General features: G+C 39.4%; 1 protein-coding gene across 4 annotated transcripts in view; it reads right to left on the bottom strand.

The window, feature by feature from the left end:
• The window catches only part of PLCB1 (phospholipase C beta 1), a 412,787-nt gene that overhangs the window by 84,065 nt on the left and 315,067 nt on the right, over positions 1-13,655 (bottom strand). For all 4 annotated transcript variants that reach the window (XR_012651612.1, XM_075035449.1, XM_075035451.1 and 1 more), the window contains exons 15-21: positions 12,608-12,678; positions 11,904-12,000; positions 8,009-8,093; positions 6,800-6,924; positions 5,666-5,820; positions 3,751-3,915; positions 1,730-1,829 (exon numbers count right to left, since the gene is read on the bottom strand). Coding sequence is in view for 3 of the 4 variants with exons in the window: in XM_075035449.1 (XP_074891550.1) it covers positions 1,730-1,829; positions 3,751-3,915; positions 5,666-5,820; positions 6,800-6,924; positions 8,009-8,093; positions 11,904-12,000; positions 12,608-12,678 (798 nt within the window). In the remaining variant the exon portion in view is untranslated. The remainder of the gene's footprint in view (positions 1-1,729; positions 1,830-3,750; positions 3,916-5,665; positions 5,821-6,799; positions 6,925-8,008; positions 8,094-11,903; positions 12,001-12,607; positions 12,679-13,655) is intronic.

Genomic DNA, 13,655 nt, shown 5'->3' with positions numbered 1-13,655 from the left:
AGTTAAATCCTTGCTATGGGAATAATGCTAATTCTGTGGATTTGTGTGATAGTATGATATAGTTTTCATTAATGTCTCAGAAAAGAGAGAAATTAAATATTACACAGGTTTCTCAGCTCTCTCAAGCACCTCCAGCAAATTTTCAGCAGATACATAAACCAAAATCAACATGCTACTCTCCATTACATGCTGTAAACTAATGATTACTGGAGTCAAAAGGACAGAAGATAGGGCTGCGGGTAAAAGCTCTCAGAAGTCCTTGCATGATTTAACACAGTGGCCTTTGTTCTAAAAAGCACAAGCTTAAAAGCAAGTACATGACTGAGTGCTCTGAATGGTCTCTGTGCTGCATGAAGAGTGAGTGCCGTAAAAGGGGATCAGCCGTGGGAAGAGCTCACTTCCACCAGAAGAGGGAAATCCTTCACGTGTCCTTTTCTCCTCTTCAATCACCTATCTTCCTCTAGAGCTCAGCACATCCTCCATGAGGCAATTATATCCATTAAGCCAACAGAAAACAGTGAGAGTTTTCTGCTGGATTGGTAAGCTGAGTTGGCTCACAAAAAAGGTGTGGAGATTGGCAGAGCTGGCACAACAGAACGGCCAGGGTTGCATAGCCAAGAGCAGGGTAGAGAGAAGGGAAGGAGAAGCGACAACTGGTGAGGAAATCCTGGAGCAGTGACATGCCCAGCAGCCACCTCCCATGGCTAGCCTGTTTGCGCTTGCAGTGAGGCCATGCGGCCCACACCAGCTAAGACAAAACCGCTTGGAGCTCTTCTTAGAAGACCCCTGACATCACCTGCCACAAGAGAAGGGACTGATTTATACATTACCTGAGATCAGGTCTCCAGGAATAATATGGACGACAACTGTTAGATATGGGGACGTGAGTTTTGTGCTACTGCTGCAACTGGTTAGATAAGGTACAGGGTAAACACAGATACTCTTAGTTTTCTACTGTGAGTGAAGCTGGGAGCATGTTTATGGCCATAGGCTTGCCCTCATTTCGTTCCCCCCCCTCTCTGGCAAAGCTGGTGTTGAAGTCAGACACTTCTCTTGCTCAAAATGCCAATGACACCACATCTTTCTGAAACATGATCTCTAACAAGTCTCTGGCCTGGAAAATTAGGGCTGAGTTGTCACACAAGACAATTTTCAGTCAACTGGCCACTAATTATAATAGAAATAATTATATGATTTGGAAGAGACCAGTAATGATTTTTTTTTTTTTTTAATTTTCAGCAATAAAGATAAAAGTTATTTTGGGTTGATTTAAAGGTTTTGCAAAGATACAACAGCTTGCATATAGGTCAGTCCTTGGATGCATGCAAAAATTACATTAGAGGAGCATATTTTTTTCATTCCCAGCAATCTTCCATTCTTACAAAGATGACATCAAAATTAGCTGTTGCTGCCCTCTTTCCTCTTAAAAGTGTACAATTGCACCTTTTAGCATAGAACTGTGAACAAACAGCTGATCTACTGGAGACCGGTAAGTGCCAACCACGCCTCTGATGCTTAATTCTATTGGTTTTCCTGGTTCATTACAAATTTAAATTTCTGCTGAAATACAGTATTTTCCATTTCAAAGCTGAGACAGATCATTCAAATCCCCAGTTGCTATAAATCTGCAGAGTGGCTGCTGATTTACACCACTGGGATTCTGGCTTGCTGCTTCTTTTTACTCTTCACACTTTTCACAATGTCTGTCTCAATGGAGAAAAAAGTTCACCTGGTCGAATTGCTGAGACTGGTAATATCCGATGACCAATAAATTTGCCTCCTTCTTCATACACTGCTAGCCTCAAACATGCCAGGGAAGGTAAGACGACCTAGAAAGCAATATTGTTGCATTATTAACTTTTTGCACTGAATGAAACAGCTCCTTCCAGACATAGGCTATATAGCAGACAGAAAGTTCAGTCTAGCAGATATTAACATCTACATATCCATAGGAAGGTCTTACCATATAAGAAAGAGGTCAGGGTGTATGCACCTGTGTGTCAAAATAACTCTAATAGAAGCATTTTTCAATCAAGAAACTTGAAGTGGGATGCGTGCATAGTATTTCAACCCAGCAATTTGACCCTATATTTTCAATATGATACAAGGGACTATAGCAGCTGAACTCCTATCACTCTTGAATGCCACTCTGTTTCCTGCTCATTACGCACAGCCCTACATGTTTTTTTCCTTTGTTTGTACCAATGGGATTACTTACTTCTAAGAAAAGTCACTGATAGGCATGTTAGTGTTGAAAACTCAACAAGCAACTCAACCTGTTTTGCGGAGTGTGAATGTATGAATTACATGAACTATGTCAACCCCAGTAGAATTTTCAAGTGCTGCAGCACATTCACTGGCTGGGCTAAAGAGGTTTAATCAGGCAGGACATTTACTATCATTGGATGTTTTCTTGGCACTACATAAGAAAGAAGGCCAAACAGTGAAAAAAGAAAACAAGAAATCAGAAAATGTTACTTAAACTACCTTACTAAAATAGGAATCTTTAATATTCCTTTAAAAAAATATGTAGCATAATTAATCTAATTTTCTTACTTAATGCAAATATACATAGAAATACACACATTTTTAACCTGGGCACAGATATGCATTTTTTCAGAACATATGCTAAAATTTATCTAGACAATGAAACGGGGGAAAAAAAAGCAACAATCCAAAACTAAGAGCTTCTCTAATTTATTTTCAACATTACTAAAAATAGTAATTTATGCTTCTCTGAGCACAGAGGCAGTTAGGCACAACTGTTAACTAAATAGAGAAATGAAGTACACTAATTCGAAGTTCATTACAGAAGAAAAATGCTAGTGATGTTTCTAAACCTAAGCTTTGGCAGGCTGCCAAAGGAAAGTCATTCAGAAGGCCAAATATTCAGGGAAAAGTGCTGTACTCCCTACAAAGCGGGGCTGCAAGTACCAATTATATAAACATCTCTGTGAACTACATTTGCTGAGAGAAATATGAAAGAAATTGTTTTACAAACACCTGGACTCAGGATCCACTTAAACACAGTGCCCAATAAGCAAAACCCAGGGATTCTGTTAAAAAACAGGCTGCAAGTGTATTGTGAAGCACAATAAGACATTAACACTGCACAATCCTAAAACATGCTCGATCTTTTCTACTCCCTCAAAGTTTAGAGAATTAAGTCTGAGTAATATTGTTCAAATTGCATGAGTAACTCAGGAGCCTACGTCTCATTTCAAGTGGATGGGATTTATGGGGTTTCATCCCCTAGGTTGTATTTATATAGCACAATCTAGCGCTAAGCAGAGATAACAGATTGCTTTGAATGTGCTAGCTCGGACAGCCAGATTGTTACAGCTGTATTCACATCGTCTTGCTCACAGGTTAACAGGAGGGCTGTTCAGCCAAGGCAAAATGCCATGGTAATTCAACTAAACTGCTGCTGGGATCTGCGTTTGCTCATTCATAGCATGGCACTGCACCATGCCATGCAGATGAGTCTACTGACATGTCTGCTGCTTCCAGCTGTGTCAGTGAAACAATCAAGGTGACTTTAAACTCGTTTATTTTAGTAGGAGCTGGCACAACTAGAGCAGCAAAATTAAACCAAAAGTGGTTAATAATAAACAGTTCAAGAAATAACTATTCAGAATCTCTTTTTCTTCTTTCTAACAAATGCAAAAGTTCAGTAAGCCACAGAATTACCCTGCTGGACAGTGATAAAACAAGCACAATGCACATTTGGGAAGCAAGTGTTACACTGACCTTCTTAAACACTATGGCTTCCTCTTCCCAGACAGGATTAACTGCATTGCCTTGAGAGGTCTTGGTCTTCAAAGCTTTTCTTCTTGTATCCACAGGCAGGCCAAACATGTCAACTTCCACATAGGTACCAACTTTTTTATCAGAAAGAAACTGACCTGAAATTATCTAAAACCAAAACAAAGGAGGATCACTAGAGACCACTTTGGTGGATTAGGAAATGAGTGGCTGAAATGCAGGTGGATAATTCTCATTAATGATCAGATAGTATGCATTTAAAATAAAGCAAAACAAACCCAAAACCACAATAAACAAAAAAACACTGTTTAATATTGCAGACAAAGAAAAACAACTTATGAGGCCTGGTTTCCTGTGACCCTGTGGTCCTGAATTCCCCTATGAGTGATAATGTGGTTGAGATCATGCTGCTGCCCTTCCCTCAGCAGGAATACTTGTTTGGATCTCACCCTCAATCTGGCTGCCTATTTCCACAACACGGTATCTTTGAGAACTCTAATTTCTATCCAGTTTCAACAACAGGTTCAAAAAATGCCGGAAGAAAAGAGGTATAAGCAGCAGAGAAACTACATATGCTTTTAACTGCAAGGGATAAAACAAGCTAAAAAGTTGGTATTCTAATAAAGGCTCTTCACAGAGGGTCAGGAGTTTCACTATGAAAACAAGAACAACTATAAAGTAGCTGGTCTCTTCTAGTTCTTATTTTTAACAGGAAACAACTCTCAGCTTTAAAAGGTTAAAGAAAGGCCTGCAATTACTTCAGAAAACCGAAAATGTACAGGAATACGTAGCAGTGCCACTGTACCTTAACAAATTGAGGCTTGCCTAAAGCAAATCTTAATTCGTTCTCAGCTGTATCTTGTATGGGCATTGACATTATAATCAGCAGAGTCTTCACCAAGCAGGCAGAAGCAGCTGACTTCTGACAGCTGTTTCATGACTCCTGGATGCTCATTCCTGTTAAAAATGCTGTGCACCTCCTAATAGCTATTGAATGACTTCCACCTCCATTTACTAAAATAGCACAACAAAATGTCTCTAAACCCACAGGAGGAGCTGAAAGCTTCCATGATTACAGGTCACTACCAAGGTCGTTCCCACACAGTCATCTTTTTTTACCAATGCATGTCATCAGATTATTACTTTATTCATATCCCTCACAGCACTGCTCTGCTACGCTTGTGTTTCCAGTCTGAGAAGAAATAGTTGTTTTCTCTCAATGAAAACAGGAGGAAATTTTGCAGGTGGATTCTATAATATGGATGCTGTTGTAATGGACAAGTCCATTAAAGGAATAACAGGATTTCAGAAAGTTTATGTTTTTATAACTAGACATATGCCAAGTATAAATCTTTGATCCTGTCAGAGCCAATGCAATCTATCCCTCTAAACATTCATACAAGTAGTTCTCAATTTGCAGATTCCTGGCAATCCTGGAACATCATCAGAGGTCCTTACAAAGGAACGAAGAAAAGCAAGTTGGCAATGAATTGCAGCTGACATTTATGGTTCCACAGTTCCACTGGAGAACTTAGAGAGAACCAGAAAATTTATATATACTAAACAGTGTAACATTCTAGCTATTCCAGTCCAACCTACCACTTCATAACAGCATGTTTTAAATTCAGCCCTTTGTTACTAAAACCACAGCCAAACTACTCTTAAATCCATTAACTTCCCAATTACTTCTATGGAAAAGAATACGTACAATAAAAATACATTTATTTATCCTACAATATGAAGTGTGAGGCAGTATTTAAAAATGAAATATCACTCCATGGAAATTAAATGCATTTTATTTTCTTGACTTAATATAGTCATTTGCTAGGCCACTGCACAGCAGAAATATATCTATGCTCTGACATTCTTATGAGAGCATTTTCACCAGCTGTGTACATACCTTGACAGACAAGGTGTTAGCTACTATTCCATCCACTATACTTTCAGTAAATGGATCAAAGTGTTTGTCTGGTCTTCTCATGAATTCTGGCTTTAACCTGTATCCACTTTTGCCATTGTACTCGTACATTCCCATGTTTATTTGCATAGACAAATCTAGGTGTTAAAAATATTGATAAGAATTATGTTCTGGATAGATAATAATTTAAAAAGCAATAAAATAATAACAATTACTGTAATTTCAAACTGACTCTAGAGGCTTCAGTTGTGATCGCAGCCCCCTCTTGGATTCTTTTGACAAGAAAAAGACATCTGTAACACTTTTCAGAGACTACTCAATAGAAAACATTCTCAGATTTTAAAAGAAGCCTTGACACTTAGGTTTTGAGTACCCCTGTATTGTACTGATTGTACTGTTGTACCCAACCCAGCAGAGTACTTATGTTTCCAACCCCTTCTAACATCAGACACTGGGTGCCTGATACTTGGTTGAAACTGGCCCAAAGAGGTTTTTATTACTCTGCAGACTCCCAGCCTGTGTGGGGTTTTGCTTTCCATGAAAAGGTGGTATGTTCATGGGCACAACTGGAAAGGAAAAAGGGAATGATACCATGGTACCATATGCCCAGAGGCAGAACATGACCAGGATATGTTCTGGTATGCAGTAGATGGAAATATTTGTATGTCTCAGAACTGACGTAGCCTTGGAAGACAACACATTTCTATTTCGAAAGTGACTTGTGCATCTAGGAGCCCAAATGTCTTTGTTTCTTAAAAACTCACTTTTAAAGTGGAATTTGCTATCTAAGTCCCTTATGTCTTGATACAATGAGATTTTGGACGACAGAGGAAAAAAATCCCTGCCAGATCTGAAATGCTGCTCAGTGGTAACCACTTACAAATGATAACAATATGGAGTGCATCATGTATGCCTATTATACTAGCTACAGCATGATAATTATTAATATTCCTATCTAAAAAAAACCCCACACCCCTTATCATTAACTGCTTTGTAGTATCATTCAATCACTAGACATCTTTTGATACATAAAGCCTTTCCTACCTACGAATGAGAAACTGTATCAGAGAAGTGGAAATGTACAGCTTACAAAATCTAGAGACCAGCATAACTTACCTACAGTTTGGAAATTAAGAGCAACCATTTGGCAGCCGGCGTTCCAAAAGACTTGTGGCATGTAGTTCGAAGAATCTACACGTGTTCCCTTTGGGTAAATTCGGCTTAGCTGCATTTTGTTGTATCTAAATGGTGAGTAGTTAAGATATAGTACATATGACAAAAATCACTTTGCAAAGAGGTACAACTGCAATATTTAAATGCAGGTTCTTTACAGAATGGCATTAGTTTCCTTATTTGATTCCTGCAACCATAATGCTTCCAGAGGTCCATAATTTTGTAGGAGATATGAGAAATACAGGGTAATTAAAGGTGCTGTTTGTTCCTGTACAGAGTACTCAGAATAAGCAAGGAAAGAGCACAGGCATATGCATAAAAAACATAGCATTCATAAAATTTCATTTATCATTATGGTTACTAATTTGGGATTTTCCTAAGATAGCATTTATAGAGGCCAATTAACTGTAAACAGCATATCTTCCTCTGGAGCAGGAAGAGGTGCTCGGTTAAAAAGTGGTTTTCTGGAATAAGCATTAGAATTGGCCTCTACATACAGAGAGAAATGATGAGTGTACACTTCTTACAGTTGAGTTTACAAATCTCAGAGATGAGAACAAGCTGCAGGTTATCTGTGGAAATAGCTTTCCATTAATCTTCTTTAAGGCGCTATTTTATCTTGACCATTCATTCTTAACTGCAGGCACGATGAGAGATATTGAGAAACATCAAAAGGTCTATACAGAATGCTCCTTAGCTTTTCTTTAAAAGTTATTTTTTTAAAAAAGAATTGTGTGGTAATGAAACAGCTCAGTGCTCTTCGAACTAGATGTATGATGGGAAAGTAAACTTTCTCATATCACTTTGCAAAAAAACAAGTCGGCCACATTCTGACAATTTGCTCACCATAACTCATACCACCTCATATAGGATGATAAATTTAACAATGAGAATACAAAGTATTAGGTCTTCAATATGCAGTTTATGCCTATTCCCTCTAGTCCTAGCCCACAGCACAAGGACTCATGCCAGCTTTTAAATTAGCTCATCAGAACTCAGGCCAATTAATTCATCTAGGAAGACAGTCAAATCTACAAATTTCATTTGGGTTCCCTATTTCCCCAGCTCCTGCCTCTAAATTTCAATAAAGCCCTGTAACAGATCTCAGATATAGAAAGGCTAAGAAAGCAACTTTCTGAAAGTCAAGGATACTCCACAAATTCCACAGGAGACTTCGTAAGTTGCTCAAGCCCTTTGGTTTCCACAAAGGAAGACATTTCAAAACTTTTGTTGCGTTCTGAAAGTTTAAAGGGGAAATAAAATGTGACACATTAGAGCATGAAATCATATGCAATACATGAGCTACAAACAACAGGTTTAGTCTCAGTCCCCTTATCCCATCTACTATTCACCAGCTCATTTCACTTTGATCTCAGAGAATTTACATACACAATCATTTGCTGACAGCAGTAAGCTCACTCTGCACGTACTCAAGAGCTCCATCTGAACTCACATTAGCACTGCCCAAATTAAGGGCATTGGTACTGCCTGAGATTGCTACTGTACTAGCTGCAGGCAACAGAAAGTCAGGGCACGGGCAGAGATCTCTCATGTTTGCTTGCAAAATACCATGTTGATATATTTGAGAGGTAGAGCCCAAAGCTCACAGGTGTGACGCAGAGGTATTGTAGCAGCTTTTATGGGGAACTCAGAGGGCCCTGCTGGATCTCTAGATTGTGTTTGCAGACAGATGCAAGGGCTTTGAGCCAATTTGAAGCTATAATAACTAATGTCAGTATCAGATTAAACTAAGCAGTGTGCTAGCTGTGCCTACAGCAGTTCTTGTTATCTTTAGTATGTCAGGGTAAGGTCACATCTGTCTCAAACAGTCATGGAAACATTGCTATCTAATCAAGCCTGAAGGTACACTCCCGTGTCCCAGCAGGTCGTCAGACCTCACCCTGAACTAATATGGAGCTTCTATGACCTCTTTAATTTCGTCAAAATTTCTGACCTGACAGTGGTGAAAGGCTCCTCCTAAGCTTTTAACTCCGTAGGACTAAACATTCATTTGTGTATCATTTGTTACTCACCTTTGCCTGATGTGTGCACAGCCTTTCAATGTACCCATGCGACATGCTGTAGCAGAGAGCCTAAGTCAAGACCCTTCTAGCTTCAGTATTTTTTCCTTTACACTTTTGTACAGAAGGTAAGGATTCCTGTAAAATAACAGCTTCCCATTTCATCACCATCAGCTTGTAGATTGCCTAGAAGGGGCCACCGTGCTGGGAGGTCATAGCCATTAGATATCACAGCAGCGCTCCCTTTAGAAATGAGGGAAACAGTGCCTGTGTTGAAACATGAACTCTCTAGCCTCACCACTTTATCAAAAGCAAACAATAAGGCAGAGAAAAGGCTTTCCCTCATCCGGTTTTAGAAGTAATTGTGCTGCAGTAATCCAGGGATGGCCAGGAGGCCAGCCTGGCCAGCTCCTTGAAGTCAAACTGTGAAGCTGCAGGAAAGGCATAAAACTGAACAAAAGCACTTGTCTTGCAGAGAGAAGCAGGACAGAAACAGGTGGGAGCTTTCCTTACAGGACGCCAAAAAGGAAACAGTTGATCCAAAGAAATGAGGAGCTAGATTATTTGGCCAACGTGAGAGGAAAATGTGCTGCCAGCCTGTGAACTACAAACTATTCTCAGTGTATACTGAAGAGTCAGAGGATGACCATGGTGTTCCAAAAGTGATTCTCTCCCTCTAGGAGAGCTGAGACTCAGACTTTATTATGGCCTGTCCCTATTTCTAATTAGCAACCATCATGTTACTGCCATTATTCATAGCTGTTATCTCCTAATGGCAAAAGATTCCTGCTGTTCCCTAGAGGATGCTCTCCTACCACTCCTCTTCCTTTCCAACAAGTAATATCCTCTCTTTCTCCAGACTCTGTTCCAGCCAGCTCAGCTCCATCTCAGCTCCTTATAAAGGCACTGAGATCTTTCCCCTTTACTAATGGGATAGCACTAGCAACACGCATATATAGTGGTTTTATTCCATTTAGAATATAGGTGTTAGAATTTGTTGTAGTAATATACTGTATCTCTCAGCCTTATCTTAAAGTAGAGCATCTGTAGGAAACCAGAACTGGTAGCTGTTAAATGATTTGGTTACTAAACGTCCAGGGCTTAACCAAACTCCTAATTAAAATAAGAACAATTATTTCCTTGTAGCATCTGGAGAGGATTAAGAAACCTGCCCTTTGAAGAAAAGACTGTGCAAGAGAGCCATTTCTCTCTCATGATACATTACATGGTGCTATCTTATCAGGAGGAAATTACTAAGGAGTGGACAAACAGCTGATTGAAAAAACGTATGAAAAACTTGAAAAAATACAGTTACAGCTACTTGCTGTCAGAGAGAGGGAACATGTCTAGTAAGGGTAATCCGAGGGCTGTTACAGACCCAGTGCTATTCAATATTTCTGTTAATAAGCTGGATGCAAGACCAGAAAACACACTTTTAAAATGTGTGAATAATAGAAGCAGTGAGGTATTGTTATCATCACCATAGAGGCCAGGACCACAAATCAAAACAAATTCTGAATTAGAAAATACTAAATCAGAAAAATGTTGTAACACTGAAATGATGAAACTGTATAAAAGACAAGTATGGAGCTCTACACTTAGGGAAATGAAGTCAGGTGAACAAAAATAAAATCTGGGCAACAACTGGGCAGGCAGCAAATTAAAAAAAAAATCCTCATCTAACTCCTCCTTTATTCAGCTCATCTTTGCTGAATTTAATGAAGGTCCAGCAGTGAGTCCAGGCCAGGACTAAGACCAGAACCCACAAGTCATGCTGTAGTGCCCATTGCTTTAACCAGCCAGCACCATTTACCACGTAAGGCCACTGCTTTAACTAACTAGCCACATTTACCACATTATGATTTTTTTGACACAAACACCAGAAATATTAATTCCTTAACATTATGAGTTCACAGAAACAGTATGACTGATCAAAGGCCACATCAAGACTGAGGATAAAAAAATCTGGACATCAGCGGTTCTTTACAAAAGACAAAACTCAGAAAGGCACAGGCATGTGAACAGACGAAAACTACACATGACCATTTTATAACAGCTGCATCAACTTGTCCTGCTAGGATTCACATGGCTTCCTTTCCAGAAGGAATATCTCCTTCCCACTGTGTTCTTCCCATTCTCATTAGAGCTAGAGGAGATTATAAACATCCAAAGGGACACTACTATAGGGAACAGGCATAGCTCTCTGCACGAGTTTGTGAATGCTTGTATGTCTGTATAAATACCCACATATAAATGAACAGGTAGATAACTTTTTATATGTTTATTATTCATCATAAGTAAATGCAAAATCTTGTATTCAGATATGGACTTAGGCACCAATTACCTATCCTCTGCCAAGGCCTCCACAAATCCATAACAAATTAAAATGCTATACAGTTGTTTAACTAAAAAGCTTCAAGAGCATATTGAAACCTGTCAAAACAAAGTGCAAAAGGCCAGGCAAACAGTAGGGGGTTCTGCACCAAGAAAGGAAAAGATAGTGCAGTATTTACTAAGGATGCCACTGAGTGCATTAATAGTAAGCATCTTCCATAAAAACCAGCAGGGGATGAAATTATGGCCTTTTCTATATGATAGGCAGAGGCAGGAAAGAGTCAATTTGCACATGGGGAAGGGCAGATTCTGTTTATCCTGAATACTCTAAAAAAGTAGCAGAGGCAAATTATAAAGCACTTGCTCAATCCAGAGGAATATTTATGACCACCTTTCTCAAACTGGTTAAGTTACTCTTCAGTCATGGACAACAAAGACAATCTAAGTACAACATTTTCAAAAATGTTTTTGGAATGGCAGCATGTTTACTGGTGATGAAGTTTGATATTTAGACTAATACAGGTTTCAAAATAAATATGAATTCATTTGGCTGGATACCAAGGGAACATTTTCTGTCTGTGTGCCTATGTCTAACAGCAAGGAAGCCAAGCAGCATTTCTCCAGAACTTTCTTCCAAACACTTGCTAGGTAATTTTCAGTATAAGATGTTGTTCATGCTTAGCTTAGCTTACTTTTTGATACTTCAAATGATTCAAACTTCACAGGCTGAATGTAGTTCACCAGATTAGACATCTCTTCCGTGGCCATAGCCTCACTTCCAGCAGTACCCTAGGACAGAGAAAGGAAAATGCTGCAGTTTTGATCTGTCCATGGTGGCCATCAGAGGCCACAAACACCAAAGCCCAGTTTTTCTATCAGCTGTGATATCTTTCACTGATCCTGGCTTAGTGAAGTCAATGCCTCACATCGGGAGCATCACACAGTAAAGAAGAAAATTTGCTGTAAAATTTAAGTGTTTAATTAAGCTGCTGCTGTATTCATTCTTTTTACGTGGCTCCTAGGGAAGGGACTGCATTACCTTTACACATGGGTAGCGCTGAGCACATTTATCAATACTGTTGGATAAATAATAAATATAGCTTTAAGTTATTGATGTCAAGTTTTTCTTCCAACAATGCTTAATACACCAAAAGCAGTTGTCTAAACCAGATCACCTACGGTGCTATTAATTCTTATTCTTCAGTAAATGAAAATATAAATAAACAAAGCAAAGATGTGCTTCCAAACCAATTAACAACCAACTTCAAAAACTTGGTGTTTTTCCCAGTGCTCTGCCCCCTTTCTCCACTAGATGGTAGTCCCACTCTTGGTAACACAAGCCAACCCACAACTGCTGGAACCAACCCATCACCATAAAACATATCTACCCCCTTACTTCATCCATCGATGACTTTTTACAGTCATCATCGTAGTCATCATCATCATCGCTCTCAATCTCTGCTTCTCCTGAAAAGTTTTAAACAGAAGATAATTACTGGCTGAAGCAATAGTTACAATTACCAGCAATAAATTCAAGAAAGATGTGCAAGTAGCACTGCTTAAAGGAAACTGCATTATACATGTGCTTTTTGTCACAGCACAAATCAAATACACTGTCTCAAGGGATTCATCCATCTTCAGCACTGATAAGTTATTGCCCAATCAAACAAAAACTCTTCCTTTGCAGCTGCTAGATGCTCAGTGTTTGGAAATCATGAGAAAAGAGCTTTGTGGTGTGCATAGTATGCACAGTGTAGGTATAGTATCACAAACTACTCTGAAGAGATGTTCCCATGTTTGGGGCGCAGCCCTGGAGCTTGGGAAATGTGAGTTCAAACTCCCTCTCTGTTGCAAGACCCCTGCAGGACCTTCTGTGAATGTGTCACCCCCTCTGGGAAGTGCACACGGAACAGCATGCATGGGGTGAAGATATCATGCATGAAAATTGATGAGATTCTCATGTGTAGTGGTATCAATGGCTGTTCAGCAAAATCCATCTGTTCTGAACGTATCACAGTACATGTACTGAGGTAGCTCAGCTGGGAGCATTTGGCACAGGAGCCTAACTGCAATAGCTTGACTTCAATTAATTCCCTTCACAAACTGCTTTGGTGCGCCTTACCGTTAGGACTCTGGTGGCATAGCTCAAATGCACCGCCTGAGGGCAGTGTAAACCAAATAATGTGAAGAAGATGCGTAAAACTCATGCTTTCCCTGAAAATGTACTGCTGGAGTAAATGGGACCAAATAAAACACATTTTATGTCTTGCTCCCAATTGCAGTGTACTCATCAAATTCCTATGGGCAAGACAAAGGTTCTTTATCATTAATTAACGAATGCCTCCCCTCACCTCTAAAATGTTCTGATTTGGTTGCACCAGAAATTAAACCATTAAGGAATATCAAGCTTATCTTTCTCTTTAGTAACTTCTCCTGTGGGTCTG

Source organism: Buteo buteo, chromosome 9, assembly GCF_964188355.1.
Source record: "Buteo buteo chromosome 9, bButBut1.hap1.1, whole genome shotgun sequence".
Lineage (NCBI taxonomy): Eukaryota > Metazoa > Chordata > Aves > Accipitriformes > Accipitridae > Buteo > Buteo buteo.
The sequence above is the reverse complement of the archived record's forward strand: the minus strand, read 5'-3'. Positions and strand labels throughout refer to the sequence as shown.